Raw genomic sequence first — 20,980 nt, 5'->3', positions numbered from 1 at the left:
GTTTTGACCAGAAGTAATTTAAATATTGTGGAATTTAGTCAGTGCTCTATGTTTTGGCCAGAAGTAATTTAAATATTGTGGAATTTAGTCAGTGCTCTATGTTTTGACCAGAAGTACATGTAATTTAAATATGGACTTAGTTATAGCCACGGTGGCCATAGTTGTTAGTTGATGAACATAATATTCACAAATTTGAGTTATCTTTCTGTCTAGATGCTGTCTATAAAACTTAGTACAAAAATCTGGTGAATAGTGATTTCACTAGACTTTATGACATGGATATCTAGACTGTAACTAAAGTGACTTATATTAGCATTGTATTGACATTTTTCTTTTAATCTTGTTAAATTAGGTCATTCTGTAAAATAAAATCTGTACTAAAATCTCAGTAGTTGCATAAGAATGAGATTTCATCCATCTAACATTAATTGTTTTTATGCCTGAATGAGTCTCAATATCTTACCTGCTGTACAGAGTGTTCCACTTAAAAAATATCCTGACCTACACTGACAAATGCCACTCTTGCATTCTGCATATGGGTTAGAACAAGGATTGGTTGCATTACAACTAACAGCTGAAAATTAAAATGAACATTGGCATCATATGTTGGGTAGAAATCAAATACGAACCAGGCAACACCAGGTTCAGATAAGGATTAATAATAATACAACCTGTATGCTTGTAAATTCCATACATGCCTGCAATTAACTGATTGTCATTGATATAAGCACTTTTGCTTGGAAATCTTTTTGTATTGCTTCTGAAATGTGTATTTCTGAGTCAATCATTCTTTCAAGTCATCTTATTTGTTTTTTAATTTGATCTAACAATCAATTCATACATAATAATGTTTAAATTGTGTCGAAATCTGTCACTTATTAAACTTATTTTTAATGAGTTCACTTCACATAAACAATATGTTCATGTTGCAACTCAAATAGCAAAGTAGTAAGGTCTACATTTTAAGGCAATCTTTGTACTCTATAGTTTAGATGGGTTAAAATTATCGTCAAACATAGCCATAAAAAATCCATTGAAACATATCAGGTTCTGGGATCTTATCAAAATATACCTACTTTTTCTATATGAACTACATTCATTATTTCATAACTTTTCTCTATGTGAATTGTTACTATTGTTGGCATAAGTTTCTTAGTGTCTTTCACTATGGTAATGTAGACCGCTCATGCTATTTACTGCATGAAGAAAGTATGTGTATTTGTGGATATAACTAAAGATGGAATGTTGGCTGTATTTACATGTGATAAAGAACATTAAATATTTAAAACTTATGATAGTATAGTTGTTAATATGTCATAAAGAGTTATTAACGATTATTTGTTAAAATAAAGCTCTTATTCTGCAATTTCAGAAATATCTGGGAATATTTATCTCTACTATAGTAAATATTGGCAGTATAATTTTTTGGAGCAGAAAGCACAGGTGATATTTGGTTGTTATGCATTTGTTGTTTTTTGTGACTGCTCTTTTGTTTGTTTTTTAAAGAAAGAAAGTTAAAAGTAAAGAATTCAAATGTACTTCCATTTTGCAGTACATATCTCAAATGGTTTACGTGGTTTTTAAAATATTTGAAGACATCATATGTACAATGAACCTGACAATATCAAAGAATTCTCAATAACAGAACAGTCTATACAGAATAGTATGTGTCATAAATGAACAAGACATTGATGTCTACGACTACCAGAACATAATATACAAAGCAAATATGCTCTCTGACGTAAGCTACATGATTATGGCAAGTGAGCAATAGTTGTGCTACACAGTCACCACAATACGCTCACATGGTAGTTACGTGTTAAACTAAGAAAACATGCAAACAATAAAACAAAGTTCACAAAATCCATATGAAACAATATCTTTACGCATGCAATATACAGACGGAAAATCTGACAGCGGAGAGTAGCTAACAATCTGCTGAAATAATGTGGCCTTTCCAAGGCGGTGGTAAGTGGTACAGCTTCGATATACCTACCTAACCATGCGTAGAATCTACAGAGTTATGTGAACATTTTGCTAAATTTTAAACAGACTATATACAGTCAGTAGGTAAATCTTAAACAGACTATATACAGTCAGTAGGTAAATTTTAAACGGACTATATAGTCAGTAGGTAAATTTTAAACGGACTATATACAGTCAGTAGGTAAATTTTAAATGGACTATATACAGTCAGTAGGTAAATTTTAAAGCTAATTTAAGGTGATAATAATAGACTAATAGGGTGTGGTCGATTACATCTGAAACAGTAGTACTTATCATCCTAAAGTTGTTTTATTTAACGTTAAAGACTACTTAATGATTATAAGTCCTAAACCAAAATTGGACCTTTCTAAAGTTGAAATGTATCAACGCTGTCCGATACATGGAATTATTTACAACAGTTTTTAAGCCCTAATACCGCTGTCATGTGCAAAAAGATGTATATACCAAATCATCTGAATAATACTGAATGTTGAAATCTATTGGTCCTAAACATCGTTGGTTTCCATTAAAGCCTGATAATAAAAAAGTTTCATTACATTATGAACTATGCAATTAGTCCCTCGAACTGAGAAACCTGCATCTTTTTAAAAGGCGCCGTAGCGGACAAAAGCTGGTCCAATCAGAACGGTGCCGTTGAAATTTGAATGTCATACGTCCAGAATTCCGATTTCACGTGTTGTATCAAAAATGCTTGTCCTTAAAGTTTCATTTTCTAGGTCGAGATTTTAGATTGTATCTGTTGAATTAAACATTATTGGTTAAAAGTTAAATCTCTTATGTCGAGGTTTTAGATTGTGTTGTTTTTAATTACACGGCAGTGGTTGACATTTCAATGTCATACGTCGAGAATTCCTAATTTACGTATTGGTTCAAAGAGTTTATTTTGAAAGTTCTATTTCATATGTTGAGTATTTAAATTTCATTTGTTGAATTACACAGCGCTGGTTGAAAATCCTGTGTATCTTCTGAATTATATGGCAGTTGTTAAAAAAATTTGTCAAGCGTTTCAATTTGACTTGTTGAATTTCATTGATTGTGCTGAAAGTTCCATTTCGTATGATGAGTTTTTATATTGTATCTGTTGAATTACATAGCGGTGGTTGGACATTTTATTGTGATTGTCAGAATCGCCAGTTTCATATGGTGAAATGATGTGTTGGTGTTACAAGTATCATTACACAATGTCCACTTTAACAATTCAAAATAATATCGAGTACACTGCTGTCGGGCATTTCTGTGCACCTAATATATTCGTTTCCAATACTGAAGCAAAACGCATACCGAATTCGAGCGATTGACAAAAATAAAATACAGCAATGCTTACCATTTGAAAAGATGCAATTATTACCAGAATATTCTGTTTAAAATAATATTAGTTTTGGACACAGGGGATACCACCCCACTGTTTTCCTGACTCGGTCCTGTGCATAGGTCAGGTTTATAGCTAGTTTTACAAAATTCAATGTAAAAATGCCAATAATTGGCAAGAGATATTAAGCAAACTAAACCGATCTTGTAAAAAAGTTAGTAAAGTTCAATATTTTATGAAAATTAAGCTATTATGTGGAAGAGAAACAACACTGAATAGGATGTAATGTGTTTACAACGTCTTGTTGATGGGGAAAAATTACTACAGAATTTAGAAACAGACAATATGCCACGGAATTAGTTGAGAATTTATGTTCTCGCGGCAAGTAGACACGTTGGGTAGCAGACGATTTTGTACGTGTGGGACAACTTCTTGCAAAATTGGAAATTTGGATTAAAATACAGTTTTGTTTTGAGGTACACATTTCCATCTTTTATGTAATGTATTTATTTGTATGATTCTAAAAGATGCATAGTAAATCGAATTTTCTGGGTTACAGGTTCAAGAAGGTCATGGAGTGGGTCTTCATGTTGCCATTTAGAAATCACATTTTTATGTGCATTTTTAGTCTAAATGTGGGATATTTTTGTACACTTTATGAATATCACTTTTCTTAGTTAATGTACGATTCTTCTTTCTGGATACAAAATGGATATTTGACCCCAAATAGCACGTGATCAAATGTTTACTGAAATAACATATCGTTGCGCAGAATTACCCGACGCGCAGAATAGGCCGACATGGCGGTATTATGATACACCATTCATGTATTCAATTATTAGGCGCCATTAGATTTCGTGCATTTACAGTTTGAAAGTTACCATTCACAGGTCGAGAATTACTATGAATTTCTCGCTAGAGGTCGCTCTAGTGAACGGACCGCGTTATTTTTAAACAAGGAGACTGCTTCTCGTTGCTGTGAAATTCAACAGATGAAATCTAAATACTCGCCATATGAAATGGAAGTTTCATCAAAAACAGTTACATACAGCGTGTACATTAGGGATTCTCGACATATGATATTGAAATTTCAACCACCGCTGTGTACACTGTAGAACGTCGACATAGGAAATAGAACTTTAAAACACGACTGTATAATTCAACATATAAAATCGAAAATCTCGATCTAGAAAATGGAACTTTAAGGACATGCAATTTGATCCAACACGTGATATTGTAATTCTCGACATACAACATCGAAATTTCAACTGCAACTTTCTCATTGGACCAGCTTTTGTCAGCTACGGCGCCTCATATCTTTTCGCATGTGCAACAATTGTATTGATGTCGATCGGCGAGATCCGTGGTTGAACTGATTTAAGTCGAAAGATGGCACACAAAATTTGATGACGTCACCGTTGTAAACTCTAGTTATTAACACCAAGCGATGTCGTTTCTCTTCAAGCCACGTTCGCCCTTAAATGTATATTCTAGCGACCCAGCTGATCACCAGTACTTACGTGAATCTGGTTTGTATCTAATGCAAGGTTTCTTCTCAGATCTGCTTTGAAAAAGCTAGTCTGCCTATCTTTATTTTCTCTCGAATAAATTTGTACGCCACGTACGAATGTTATTATTATATGAGTCTCTAACTAATGTCGAATGTATCACTTTACTACTTTTGAAGCATTCCTGGCAAAGAGCGGAATTACGAGCTACTTTGTTGACTGAATTAAGGTGTGGCACCTCTTAATTCAAACCTAAATATTTGAACGTCATTTAAACCTAACATCTTGAATATTTCAGGGGACGGTTTATGTCAGATAGCTTTTTTAACAGTCATATTGTTTATTCCAAACTTTATTTAAATTGGAAAAATGGTGAAGTTTATGATAAACGGTTGCATTTGTGGCTTTAATCTAACCTTACATTATGAACCTTATGTCAAGTAATTATACAGAGACTTGCAAAATGATAATTTTTTCTTCAAAGCCAAAACAAAATAATAGAAACTGTATCTATTAAGCATTAACACATGTTTCGTACTTTACATTATTTATCGTTTAACCTAGTTGACCGGGGATAAAACAAAACTGTATTTATTTCAATAGCATGTTCATTCAAAGGTCTTGCAGGCTTCCCGTCTTCTCTAACACTGAAGAATATCAGTGCTGATTGTCAGTGTGTAGAATTTTTTTCAGTCCCATATGACTTTTATGACGGTTTCATTAGACCAAAACTATTGGGTACAAAAAGCACGAACTGTATACACTGTTGTTTTATTATTAAAACTGGTCAACAATTATGTCTTTGCTATGGAGAATATATTACAACTCAGATGATTTAACAAATAATACATTTTTAAATAACTGTCCTAGGATCAACGTCTTTTGTGTTTATACATTAACTATGAAAGCCTAGTTCCTTACACAAAACAGTCTAACAATTGTGAGAGAAAAAAAACTAAAGGTCAAATACAGTTGCTTAAAAGAATGGTTGACTCATACCTTTACAAATACACTATACAAACAATCAATACAACGATTTCGATACAAAAGGGCTCTTAACAATTATGTTAATTTTTAATGGCAGGAATAGATTTACTAGCTTGCTTGAAAGACAAAAATGTATATAAAAACATTTTATCTGAAATAATTTTCTCTACACATCTATGGCTAAAATAGTCAAATCTACAAGAGGTGAAGACACATATGAGGCATTTAGAAACAGCTTCAAAAAGCGCTAACTTAAAAAAACATTAAATGACAGCTTATATGATGTTGCTGGGAAAAGATAGCATTGTATGATTCCTACAAATATTGACAATATACTGTTGTAGAAATGGCTTAATAACAGTAAAATATTACAAAGTAGAATGTGAACATATTTTACTCAACACGAAAACTAAAATTTGGGTAGCTATATTCTCTAAACTATGATGTGGACTGACTAATATTTCTCAGATATATAGACGAAACTTCAAAGCAAGGACGTAAAGAAAATAATAGATCTAAAGCATGGATTAACTTCTTCGGTGATTGACAAATGATACACATGGAACACCTAAATGTAAAAGTAGGAATTCAAGTCGGGCGGTTAGAGTATAAAACTATAATTTAAATTGGTTACCAGCCTGGCTTTACAAAGGACGCGTTGTCTACTGATTGGAATAAATGAAAAGAAAGATTTTTTAATGAATATTTCGCAAGGAGTGGTTGTTGCTCTACGACAAATGCGATGATTTGCACAGCATGACATGTACAAGGTTGAAATGATTTTAAAGAGAACAAAGGAAATACATTTATTGGTGAAAACGGAGAGAATATGATGACTCCTATAATATCTGGGAAGTGGCTTTAATACTGCTCATCTAATATAAGTGGATACATCTCAAAGTCAAACGTACATAAATTTGTAACTCCAAAGTTTAACGTATCACCTAGAAACAAAGTAGAGTCGTTCATCATAGAAGATAATACTTTGGATTTTCACGTAATTTTAGCAATTTTCCAGTCGTATCGCTACGATGTCTGCAGTGTGGCAGTTTATAGTAATGCCTAGCACTGGGGCATCATGTCGCCGACATGTAGCATGATGTCCCACCCAGTCACATTATTTTGACACCAGGCCTACCAGTTTTAACACTACCTCTTAATGCTGAGCGCCTAGCGAGGCAGCCGTTATTACCATTTTCATGAGTGTTTGGTATGGTTCGACCGGGGTTAGAATCCTGGACCTCCCTCATTCGAGGCGGACGCTCTAACCACTTGGCCACCGAAGCGGTGTCTTTGTGCGATGAGAATATTTTTTAAATAAGACTATAAATGTTTCTCGGTATTCTATCAAATACCTGAATAGCAATAGTTTCAATCATGGATAATGGAAAGTTGTTTATGTTTCCTTCTTCCCTTTATTTTAAATATTTGAAGAAAAAAATAATATTACGTTTCTGAAAATTTCATCAATATTGTTGAAAGATAGATTTATCATTTTGCAGTTATGAAATTTCTTTCAGCAGGTAATAATAGACGAAAATAAATAAACTGATTGGTGAATTAAAAATAATTTTTTAAATGAGATTTACGCTGCAATAGTTCTAGAGGGCAACTCCATTATTAGATACTTTTGTTACTAGTACACGAAGCATAACTGAGTTCTGTCATTCAGGAATGAAATAAATACAAACGGAGTTATAGAAGTTGATGAATTAACAGTTAACATACACAAAAACTGGCCTGTTATAGAAAGGTCATATATACAATTACCAGAATAGGTAAGCCAAGAAAGACTGAATGACGTAAAAATTAATATAGATAATGCCTTCAAATTTGTTTCATTGATTCGCATGAACATTGGTTTACCTTATGGGCAATCAAGAAAACCTATCTTAATAAATGGAAAGGAGTTTTATATTTATAACTGATTATGAGGTTCTAGATGAACAAAGTAATGAAGAAGGCCTGTGGAGTGAAGTAATGAAGAGGCATGTGGAGTGAAGCAACGAAGAAGGCCTGTGGAGTGAAGTAATGAAGAAGGCCTGTGGAGTGAAGTAATGAAAGAATCTGAGTAAAAGCCTTTCCAAATTGCAGCAACAAAAGGAAATGCAGGTAAATATAATTAGTTTGGGATTGATAATTTAATTCATAATACCTCAAAACGATTGTTATACACATTTTTAAGCTAATAACGATAGGTAATGGTTTATTTTAATAGATGTGTGTAGGTACGTGATTTATTGCGATTTTAAAAGTATTGTAAACTAAATTAAAGTTATAAAGATACAAACGATGACTCATGGTAAAAAGTAAAATGACAGCAACAGCCAAGCATAAGTTTCAGAGATCCGTAATGACAAGACAGTACACTACGGTTGTCAACTAGCAGTTACAAATTTAAAAAAGATTCAGTTAAGGCATTCATGATTATTCAACAGAAACAACAAAGTTAATTTATGCGGAAAGTAGAAAACGCTTTAGAAGTATCTTTTACAACAATATTGAAATCATGTTGGTTCAACAAACAAATGCCACAGTTGTGGAATGGAAATCGGATACAAAGACAACAACAATGCCATTTAGTCCAGCAAGGTAAGTGGTAGTACTCATTACACTGATAATTATAGCAATCGCTAAAGGTAACTTCAATTACAAGAATAAAAAAATTCATGTTATTTTTTATTCTTACTTAATCAGGTTATACTTTAACACACCAAAATTTTACGTGTTTAGGCTTTTTCAAACAGCAACAAGAAAAGATTAAAGACATCAAGCTTTGTAAAATTTAACAAATAATTTATTTCCCTATAAAAATAAGGCAAAACTGAGAAAAAGAAATTACGGTTTAGAGAATTAACAAATAGAAGTCCTAGCAATAAAAACTCCTAATGAAACTGAGTTCGATTCCTAATGAAATCCAAAATGGAAGGCAATCATGTATGTTGAGGACAGCGTCGTACTGATGTGTCCACAGTTCTTTGTTGAATCACATAAAATAATATTCCAATGTTTAAATTCCGTGTAAATTTCGATAACTGTCCTTGACCAATAATTCTGTATAAGCACATTTATATTTCCAGGGAAAATAATCACTTGTATTACACAAAATAGAATTTCAACTTAAGGTCAAACAAAACACCTTTAAGTGTCAATGGTTTACTGCCCCTATTCCCAAATTCTCGATAGAAAACAGTTATACACTAATTTAAAACGCAAAACAGATTCCCGTAAGAGGGTCACATGATCACCCTTCTAGAACAACATAGAAGCATTTTACATGCCTAAGATCACGTGCTCCCAGTACTGCCTTGACTAAAACCAATGATTTTTACTCTGGGAAAAACTTAAATTTATAAAAAAAATTGTTTACCTCAACTCTTACTGGTTCTGAATCAAGGTCAGGAAGTAGGTCAGCATTGGATACAAAGTCTCTATTATTAGTTGTTTACAAAAACAGTCAGATAAAACAGAACTGAACTGAATATCCGGACAATGTCAAATGCAGTCAATAAAGTTAAATTGCAATAGAATGTAATGGATTAAAAAAATTAAAAGTAACAAACAAACAATTTAATTAAATCACAAATAAATTTTAGAAAAAGAGGATTAGCTAAAATGATCATGACAATCAACTGTAGAATAATTCCAAATAATGATGCAAACTGTAATTCATGTAGTAAAGAATGCCATAGTGACATTTTCAAATAAAGAATAAAACGGGGATTGTTTCACAAAAACATGAAACTAGCTTTCGTGATTGTGAAACGTTTAAAAGTGCTTTATAAAATGAACTGTACATTATAAGTCTTGTCAACATCTTTAAAGCAAAGAAACACCTGAAAAATGAAATGGGAACAACACTTTGATGGAAAAGAATTTACCAGTAGGAATGAACTGATGACTTTAGTAGGTTCAACTAAACAAAAGACAATACAATTTTAGAAAATGTATATGTCTTAGAGATGAATGATAGAGAAGCATCACAATTAATAACACACGTGTTACCATGAAACATTTTACACTAACATCTTGCTAACAACTTCACAATTGTTATGTTAAAAACAATACATTTTACATTAACATCTTGCTAACAACTTGAAAATTGTTATGTTAAAAACAATACATTTTAAGCATATCAACACTATACTTTGTTTGCAGTATTGAAGTTTTAAATGTAATCTTGCTTACGGTTTTGTGATTTTGTTCCACCCCACGTCATACACAACAAAACGATTCATGTTATACGTATCACAGTTATTTAAAATATTACGACTTAATTTATTATAATGAAAATATACCTCATGCAATGTGTGATGATTGACATTGATGTGTTCAAATTAACTAAGACATTATATATGTATTTTGTTCTGAAGTTGTGTTTACGCGAATGAAACAAAATAAATTTACCTTTCATATGCGAGTACATTTGATTTTCATTTGATTTGTCGGTGGATACATGTAGTACTTTAACTGATTTATTACATTTGAATTGTATTCAATTCTTATATGTACTGCTCAGATCAGTCTGTATGCAATAAAAGTCTGTGAAACAAAAATGTGAACTCTCACAATACTATTTTATGTGCGATGGTGTTGTTCGCTAAAAATGTTTGTGTTGATTATGTAAACTGTTCCTTTAGATTATTAGCTTGAGAGTAAAACATGTTGGGTAATCGTTCCACAAGAATCTGAATCATTTCCATCGATAGTCTGGATATCAAAACTCAGTTCAAACGCATTAGCGGTGAATTAAATATTACACTTGTTAATATCGTATAATATAACGCATAAATAGTTGTCTCTGTAACAATGGTAAAAGAACACATAAAATGTATGTACTGTCATTAAATGAATGAGCCGTTGATTCTTAAGACATATTTCATTGATTTATTTGAATGACACATAAATACGTTGGAATCTATTATGTGTAATTTGTTTATAGTAACGTGTGCATGATCCATTTAAATAGTGTAAAATGGTAAATGCGATTCTGATCAACAGTTTGCAAAATCTCTTTATAAAGAATATTGGGTGAAGATCTTCAGATTACAGCCACAAAATGTCAACATATTTGAACTGAAAACTTATCAAATGAGGGACTTTAAACACATATACAAGCAGACAAGCCAATAAATGCAGAAGTGCCTGATCTTTGCACACACAAAACTATTAACTATAGATCTGAAATAAATGGCTTAATTTCAAAATAACTGAAAATATCTTCCTATTGATGGTAAGGCTTTTTAATAAAATACGGGTGAAGAAAGAATCTGAATTCTGAAAAGATAAGTGAGATGATAAAATAATATCAGCCAGCTCTACAGATCAAAGAATGGGTGCTAGTCATGCTTTGGAAGAATTTGGCTGAATAAAAGCTAATAAGTGTTCGGTATCCACTACAAAATGACAACCCTATTACAGATGATAGAGCCAGGAGTTATAATCAACATATAAGAGCTACTGAAGAGATAGAAATGAAACCAATTAACAATATGAGCCATTACACGAGAAAGTAAAAGAAGCAGAGTTTTACTAGATGGATACGTCGAACATACTGATAGTCAACCACCTCCAAGTTTATATATTTCCCACGAAGAAAGACAGGGGTAATGTAGCTGCAGTAGAAGTAATTACGTTTCTAAAGATGAAATCAATGAAAATACACCTTGACTTGCTTGACGGAGAGGCAGCATATGTGTACAAAACCACTTAGCATATATAGGAAATGAGCTTCATAGACTTATAGTGAAAAGCCAAAGTGTAAGCCATTTTAAGAAACGACCAAATGAAATGAACATAAATATTTCTGTATAAAAGAGATAAGGAACGTAATGGAAACTATCAACATTATTAATCTGAAGTTAAACAAAAGTTTCCATCACGTGTAAGGCAAAAACAAGTGTCTAAAGAAAAAGATACAACAACTGTTAATGTTTCCACATCTATTTGTATGAAAATAGCAACTCGTATTCTAACCAGAGTAAGTTTTTTAAAAAGCATTAACAGTACAAAGCGATAGGAGCGGTAACACTAACTCCTTCATTGAAAAATTCAAAATAGGCATGAAAAAAAAAAACTAATCACAAGAAGATTAGCTTACCTAAAAAGCTTGCGCAGCGTTGCCTGGTATAGTTGGATGTGCAATAAGCTGATTTTTTAATTTACCGGGAAACTTATTTTTTGAATTACTATTTTCATTTCTGCATTAAGTCGGCTTTTCTCTGCAATTGCGTAAAAGCTATATTTGTATTATGTACAAAACATCACGGATTAGCTATCTAGTTAATTTATTTTCAAAATGAAATTGCACCATATTCTGCAATGATATTTAACTACTGCTTGTTTATATATTGCATGATTCACATCTGTTAAATCATTAGGACTGCTAGTTGTTAGTATTGTTGTTTGTATTGTTGTGTTGTCCATATAGGCCGTACAAACCGTTTCTTGTTCTAGTTCTATTACTTGATATCCTGTATTCTGACGAATTGTTGAAGACTGTTTAACTGCTGCTGGTAGTATATTCTTAATCGTATTGATTTTTACATATTATTGATTTCTAGTATAAATGAATCGGAAGTTTGCTTGTAGATTGTTAATAAACCCGGTTATGATATTCCTGTCTATCAAAAGAACATTGTGCAATAGAAAGCAATATACAATCGCCATTAACTGTAATGTGTAATCTAATCTAATTGTTAAAAGTGAATATAATCTTGAAAGCTTTATGTGATGTTTTCATCTGAGTTATAACTTTCTTCACACTAAATTAATACATAAATGTTTTAGACTTGAAATGTAGAACCATGCTGTTTAATAGATTTTACTATCTATTTGCCCATCTAAAACTGATACTAAATAATGTCAAGTACTCAGATTTAGACTCGTAATTCCTTCATTTGTTAGTCCGATCATATTTTAAAGAAATAAAATGTCAGCATATGGAGTCAAATAGATATATCTTCCGATGTTCGGTAAATACTGCGTTTTTGATGTCTGTAATAGATGCCACAATCTGCAATCATTCTAGTCCTTCCTTTTAGGTAGCTCCAATCATAATGTGGTGATCAGAAATAATACCGTTTTTGCATATTATTTCAATTCTTTCTAGAATTATTATATTGTCTGTTTGATCAACGGCTTTACCGTATGGGGATTGTACTCATCATTCAGAGAGCATTTATCGTCTTTGAAAATGATTTAAAACCTGTATATTATTGTAGCAATCTCAGTTGTACTTCTGTCTGATAAATGCCAGCAAGATATATTAACGATGCGATCCATACTGCACAGTTTAACTAATTTTATCAAAATTTCATATCACATAGTGCCCTGTATAGAACGACTGAATCGTCGCTGGCGAATTTAGTAGTGTCTCCTTTGGCAGTATTCACTGGCTTATACTTGAAATAGTCATGTTGTGTGTTTCTTCAGTATTATCTTGTTAAATTCAGTAGCTATTCCTTGGTCATTTAATAGTTACTCGTGAGTATATTTAGATCATCATAGTTAATTTGCACAAACTGTATGTTGACTTTAAAATTAATGTTTATTGAAGATGCGGTTGGTTCTGTTTTATTCCATTTAACTCTTAAATGTCAGTGGAGTTTTTCGTAAAGTTTTGAAGATTACTGACCAAGATTTAACAGCCAATGTATCCGATTGTATTTCATACACTGTTTGAAAGCTACTAGCCCAGACTTTTCATAATCAGCCCAGGTACTTTTCTATATAAAGGTAAGGCTGATGGTCTAGGTGACCCATTATTTCGTCCCATAACAGTCTGCACCAACTGCCCTAAGTGTCGACATTTACAAAGCATTGGTCCATGCTTTTGTTTCATGAAATGTTGACGACTACAACTGTCCCCGGTATTTTTCTTCCAACAACTTAAGATTTTCCCTCCTAACATGTTGACGTCAACCGGCCTAAATTTTAACGATTACTGATATGGGTCTTTTTCATACATTTGTGAAGACCGCTGGAATAGTTTGGTTTTTCTTCATACAAAATGCAAGGATCTCTGGCCCAGGTTTCTCAAACAAATTGAAAGGTTATTGATTTATTTGACCAAGTGTGGCAGCCGCTAGTCCATTATTTTCTCATAAACACTTAACCACTGACAAAAGTTCTTCATAATAGTCTGACGATCAGTGGTTGGGTTTTCTCACAAAAAATTACAACTACTGAGTCAGGATTTTTTCAAAACATTTCTGAACGCTGACCATGTCATTCAGATAATGTTGATGCCCAATGAACCAGGTTTCCTCATACAGATAAGCTGACCACTGGACACAATTGTCGTCCATTAAATTTAAAAAGCAGTGGCCTGCTTGTTTTCATAAAATGTTAACGTCCACTACCCAGGTTTTCTGTGGCCCCGACGTCTTATTCATACAACTTGGGCGACCACTGGCCCCGACTGACTAACACTGACCCAGGTTGTCCTCTGGCCTAATTTATTCATACAATTTTGAAAACTACATACCATTTCAAAGTATATTTCTCTACTACAAGTTTAAGGTGAGTCAGGGTTTGCTTCCATAAATGATGATTCCACCGGCTAGATCATTTAAAAAGATATTTGGGGACCAATTGGTAAATTTTTTTCTTTATAAAATACTAAACGTCTATGGCCCACGTCTGCAACTAAAAAATGTTTTATAACATTTTTACGACTAGTGACCTAGGCTTTTTCTTTTAAATTTTAAGGCAAATGACGCAGATGTTCCATGGCCGTTCATCATTTGCTCAAGAGGAGTGCACAGGTATTTTAGTAGTATTTGGAGGACCGATATCCAGGGTATTTTAGTAGCATTTTGAGGACCGATATGCAGGGTATTTTAGTAGCATTTTGAGGACCGATATCCATGGTATCTTAGTAGCATTTGGAGGACCGATATCCAGGTTGATGACCAGAGGCTGTGGTGAAAATCAAAGGTTAGGGGGAAAAGTAAAAATTTAAGTTGCCCAGGATTCGTAAACCGCATACTACTTAATATATATATATATATATATATATATATATATATATATATATATATATATATATATATATATATATATATATATATACAATAACTGCAGCAATACTTCATTATTTTCATATTTTCAATCATGTATTATGTCTTAATAATTGTTGTGAACTCGTAATACCTTATTACAAGCACTTTACAATTTAAGTCTGATTGTGAGACAATCTCGGATTAATGCCATTTTGGTCGTTTTAGAGATGTTGTAAATCATATTATTATACCGCAATTTATAGAAATGTAAGCACAATTACCACAACCAATCAATCATAGCGATAAACTACAATTTAATAAATACTCTTATCCTGTTTTGATAAATGGTTTCACAGACTTTTTTTCATCAGTAATTCTGCTACAAATGCATGATTGTCTTGGGTGCACGTGATCAAAAGCAAAACGTCAAGATGCGTCAATAAATAAGACAACACGTTTCTCTTTTATAATCTAACTTAATATCCATTACTTGCATAATCTTGTGGATAATAACTCAATCGTTGCTTACAGTGGTACCTAAAAATACTACAATATAGTAGATTTACTACCGGTTTCAAAATGGGATCTTTTAATAGTAATAATTAGAAAACACACACACACACACATTCTCTCTCTCTCTCTCTCTCAAACATAAAAAGGTTAAAATAGATTTATAAGGAAATTAAAATTGCTGCATGTTGTCACAGCTACTTACCAATAGGGCATTTGCACACTCCCCCTGCTAACTGTGTGGAGCAATGTACTGGAGACCACAGTGTATCCACATATACGTAAGCACACTTACTTTGTTGATTAAGTACTGCATCTGAAATATATTTTTAAAAAAGACAGAATGATTAAACGAATGAACAAAAATTCCACCGTATTTGTCATGCGGAAACGAAAAATATGATTACAATATAAATATATCAACGACTGTCTTAACGTGCACAAAGTTTCTAAACATCTAAAGCACTGGAAGATATGAACGTCATTACTCAGTGCAGAAAACGAGCAGATAAAATAAATGGAGAAATGTTAAATTTTGTAATTGCCAACAATTAAAAGGTAAAACTTACCATTTCATATTGTGCTACAATAAAGACCTGCGCATACGAGGTCTGAAGACTGGACTTGAACAAGTATACCACGATCATGTACTTTGAATGATGTTCCTTTGCTGTCTTGTAAAGCTGATAGACACGTGTTGATAACAAAGTGGTTTAGGACCAATAGCGCCTACTTTTGAAAATAGGAAAAACACTGTTCGTTTCCATTTGTTTACATATTGCCAACTTCTCAAAAAAAGGTCATGTCTTAGTAGAACACTAACATCATTAACTGGATTAATGACCACGACAATTGCCAGTTTGCAGGAAAGCAAGTCCGTAAACTAGTATTAAATATTTGTTTCTCTGGCAATGTATTGAAACCGTGGAATTGGGATGAAATTAATATTCCTATATAAGATGACAATTTATGTGCTACAACATAGGAAAAGATATGATTGAGATAGATAGATAGATAGATAGAAAGACAGATAGGGGCATATGTGTGTATGCGTACTTTTTTAAGGTTTTAGAAACTGTATCGTATACTTTAGATCATGTTCAACTTAGATACTGCCTGTTTTGAGAAAGTAGCGACCGTCGTTTAAAACATTGACAATAAATAATAGCGTCTTTTAAGATACTCTGAAAAAGTCCACAAGAGTAAAGAAAACAGCGTAAAGTCCCTAACAGAGTTAAATATTGACCATTTAAATATTTTGATATTGCAACAGGGTTATTGCACAACATTATGAGAAGGTGATACAACTAACTAAATTTTAAAAAGTTGATATTTTGGGCACATCCAATATAATATAAATGATTCACTAATTGAAATTACAGCTCAATCGTACTGACATCTGTTATCCACAATGTACACTCCACTCTCCTCCGACTAACACAACAGACCCATGAAACCATAAGGCCACTTCATGCTACTGAAAATCACCAATATTGTTGATGCCGGAGAATTAATGGAAGTGAGAAAATGCTTTCAATGTACTAGTGAAAAATTACAACGAAACATAGTTTGCTGTTTATTGCACCAACAAATGAAAAATTAAATTTTATGTGATCTAGAAAAATACACAGATTTGCATCGGGCAAATATTACGACACAACCTGAATATCCCATCAAATGTATTAGATCAGTGCACAGCGATTTATCAAGCCATATAGAGGACTAGTGAAAAATAGAGCTGGATTAAAATCCACATGGTAACTCAGTATGTGAAATAAAGATTTTAATTAACCAATTGAACGGCAAAACGTTTTACGTTAATTGGGAAGCACTTATAACTGCAATGCGACTAAAGCGATGTTCCGATTTGTTGAAATAAAAGTGCCTGTCCGAGATTGTCGTTGTATTTCGATCGGACTGAAGCTAAAAAATGAATAAAAATTGTAAAAACACCCCTACAAGCTCTAAGACATGAAAGGCAAGGATTGAGAGAGCATGTTTTACGATCGAGAGTTATCACGCATACAGAGCCCAAACGATTCTGAAGAGAATGAAAGGAAACTTCCGCCTACTCAAAAATGGAAAACAAATGTGATAATTTAATTTAAATTTCTTGACATCATACAGTGATAACACTGGTCAACAGTGAAATCATTACTGACTTGAAAAGGCCCTAATCTGTAGTATTTTGGTGTGCCGAACACGAATATAACCATGAAAAATTTGTATTGGCTCTCGTTTTGAAGATATTCATATACCTCATTTTCTATGTTTCACTGTGTAAATTTCTCCAGTAGGACTGCAGCAACATCCGGAATAATGATGTAACATTGCATAATACCATCATGCTCACATCATCCACAGTTGATTGCATCATTTTCTGATGCAATGCAATACTAATGCCATGCGGCTGCTGAAGTAAGTTGACGTCAGCAGTGTACTATACATGTGTAGGCCTATACTAATATACTAATGCCAGGCGGCTGCTGAAGCTGACGTAAGCAGTGTACTATATAAAGCCCAATCAGATAGGTTCAGCATTTAAAATATTTTAGACGTTGTGCGAGACAGTTCAAGCTACTGTTACATAAAACTTATTATTTTATCCATTTACGTACAATAAAGAACAGTAATGCCTCGAAAGTGTGTTAATACCGCGGACAATTTTTGCTATATTTGTGGGGAAGTGACATTTGCCAACCAGATTAAAAGTATCAATTCTCAAGTGAAGAAGGCATATCATCTTTACTTCGGATGCAAGGTTGGTGACCAAGACAAGCCTTGGGCTCCGCATATATGCTGTGCTACATGTACAACACAGCTTTCACAGTGGTTGAATTGCAAAAGGTCATCAATGCCGTTTGCAGTCCCAATGGTGTGGAGAGAGCCAAGCAACCACCTAAATGACTGTTACTTCTGCTTGGTTCCTCCTCTTTCCGGCGGAATAACGAAGCGAAAGAAGTCGAGAATAGTCTACCCAAACATTCCGTCTGCATTGAGACCAGTTCCACATGGTGAGGGACTTCCTATTCCAGAACCTCCAGCAGAATATTCTCTTGATTCATCTGACGAAGACAAAGGTGAGTCGACCTGTTCTTCTCCTGGTCCATCAGCATGCAGTGATCCAGATTTTCACTGTGGTGCATCATCAACCCCACACAGAATAACACAGGAAGAACTAAATGACCTGATTCGTGATTTGGACTTATCAAAGAACAAGGCAGAATTGCTAGGATCAAGACTCCAACAATGGAATCTTCTAGAAGAAGATGTCACAATTACTGCATATCGAAAGCGCCACCAGCAATTGGAGCCTTTCTTCAGAAAGGAAAGTAATCTGATATTCTGTTCCGATATTGAGGGCCTCATGAATGCTTTAAAAATCACTCATGACCCACAAGAATGGAGACTATTTGTGGACTCTTCGAAACTGAGTCTCAAGGCTGTGCTTTTGCACAATGGAAACATTCTTCCATCTATTCCAGTAGCGTATGCTGTCCACATGAAAGAGACATACGATAACTTAAGGCAGCTACTGAATTCCATTGAGTATAACAAGTACAGCTGGCACCTCTGTGGTGATTTGAAGGTAGTTGCCCTTTTAATGGGACTGCAGCAAGGATATACAAAATACATGTGTTTCTTATGCGAGTGGGATAGCCGAGCAAGGGAAATGCACTACATGAGGAAGGAATGGACTCACAGGCAGAATGTAGCCATTGGAGAGAAGAATATCCAACACCCAGCTCTGGTTGAGGCTCAGAAAATCTTGCTACCACCCCTTCACATCAAACTAGGTTTGATGAAGAACTTCGTGAAAGCCATTGACCGGACTTTGCCAGCATTCCGATACCTGCATGAAAAATTCCCTCGACTCAGCGAAGCAAAGATTAAAGAGGGAGTTTTTGTGGGTCCTCAGATTCGAGAGCTTTTCAAAGATGACCGGTTCAACAACTTGCTGGAAGGTGACGCGAAACAAGCATGGAATGCTTTTCGCCTAGTTTCTACAAACTTCCTCGGAAATGTTAGGGCAGAAAACTATAAGGAACTAGTAGAAGACATGTTGATGAAGTATAAGAAACTTGGCTGCAATATGTCTCTAAAGATTCACTTCCTTCATTCCCATTTGGATTTCTTTCCTAGCAACTGTGGTATTGTTAGTGATGAACACGGCGAACGTTTTCATCAAGATATCGCAACAATGGAACAAAGATACCAGGGAAAATGGTCCACTACAATGCTGGCTGACTACTGCTGGACACTCCTCAGAGATGCTCCCGAACAGCTGTACAAGAGACAGGCGAAGAAATCTAAGATGTAGTCAATGACTTGATTTTTTATAGGTAGGCTATTACAGTTGACCTTTTACTATTGGAATGCATTTCGTTATGTAAACATTAATTTCTTGCAGATTACAAAAAAACTAGAGCCAATTTTGCAATTTGACTGTCATATTCGTGTTCAGCACATAAAAATTGATAAGAATTGACTAATTTTATTTCAGTAACATGACTTTTGTAAAAATTTGTTGTCCAGTGTAACACCACCCTTTTTACGTTGGTGTTGTACATCTGGTGATTGTATGCCGGGTGTAAATCCATCAACCTGTAATTTAAATTGCGACTGATTATAATCAATTTTAGTACATCTAACAGTGCAAATTAGTTTTGTCATTCACAATTATTATCCGATTGTAAATGTTCTTCCATTGTTATTAGTCTAGTATTAATATAGATTTTTCTTTCTTCTTTTGTAATGAGCGATGTAGCCACCCTTGAAAATTCCGGGAGCGCTTACTGTCGATTGAGGTATATCAGTCTCGTCCACAAGAGTGTCACATCATTTTACCATACTTCGCGTGACTGTACATTTTTCTGTACAGACATGACTACAAAGGGAACCTGTATTATTTATGAGAAGCATACTTTTATCATCGTATTAGCTTTTAAATATAGTGTAACATTATATGTACATCAGTCATTTAGACGGCTCTAGCACCGTAAAACAGGCATTGTTGATTTGGATCCTGATTAACAGCAATCTATCATTAATGTTTGTCCTCTTGACAACAGATATATATCTCTTAACAATTGTAACTGTTGCTTATATTTCCCTGGGATTCTCCATTTATTTTTCAATCACGAAATTATTTGTGAATTTCAATAAATATGATTTAAATCAGCTTTTTGCTTCCAACTAAATCTAAAGTCTATGTGTGATTTAAGTCACTGTAGCTATTCAAACAAGACAACTCTGTGTATATTTAGACTTCCAAAACCAAGCGCAGGTAAAGAGCAAGGTTTCTGTTATGTATCTTATGCTTGATTTTGTTCCCATAGTAGATTAGGTCCAAAGACTACACTTGCAATGAATTTTTTTTATTTCTTTAGCTAGTGGGATGCATCATTTTCATCTTGTATATGATTCTCTTGAGCAAGGGCAAGTTCTTAAAATGGAAGCAAAAACGTGTTGGTATATCTAACATCAGCTCTAAATTGCATGCAGTTTCACTAACAAGTTAAAAGAGTTTTCTCAATCTACATCATATAATTACCATTTCCCGATATGAAGCGTTTACGTAACTTAATCACGAGTTGTTAATTGAACAGGATACCATTATGGAAGAGAGGCAGAATTGGATAAAGTATTTTATT

At 33.7% G+C, this 20,980-nt stretch overlaps 1 protein-coding gene across 4 annotated transcripts in view; it reads right to left on the bottom strand.

Moving 5' to 3' along the window:
• LOC149786062 (uncharacterized) overlaps nt 1-20,980 on the bottom strand; it is a 136,981-nt gene that overhangs the window by 40,614 nt on the left and 75,387 nt on the right. For all 4 annotated transcript variants that reach the window (XR_016424861.1, XR_016424860.1, XR_016424859.1 and 1 more), the window contains exons 5-6: nt 15,532-15,642; nt 464-574 (exon numbers count right to left, since the gene is read on the bottom strand). Coding sequence is in view for 1 of the 4 variants with exons in the window: in XM_089976352.1 (XP_089832478.1) it covers nt 464-574; nt 15,532-15,642 (222 nt within the window). In the remaining 3 variants the exon portion in view is untranslated. The remainder of the gene's footprint in view (nt 1-463; nt 575-15,531; nt 15,643-20,980) is intronic.

This window comes from Sinohyriopsis cumingii, chromosome 12 (assembly GCF_028554795.1).
Source record: "Sinohyriopsis cumingii isolate HCF-2022 chromosome 12, ASM2855479v2, whole genome shotgun sequence".
Classification (NCBI taxonomy): Eukaryota; Metazoa; Mollusca; class Bivalvia; order Unionida; family Unionidae; genus Sinohyriopsis; species Sinohyriopsis cumingii.
The sequence above is the reverse complement of the archived record's forward strand: the minus strand, read 5'-3'. Positions and strand labels throughout refer to the sequence as shown.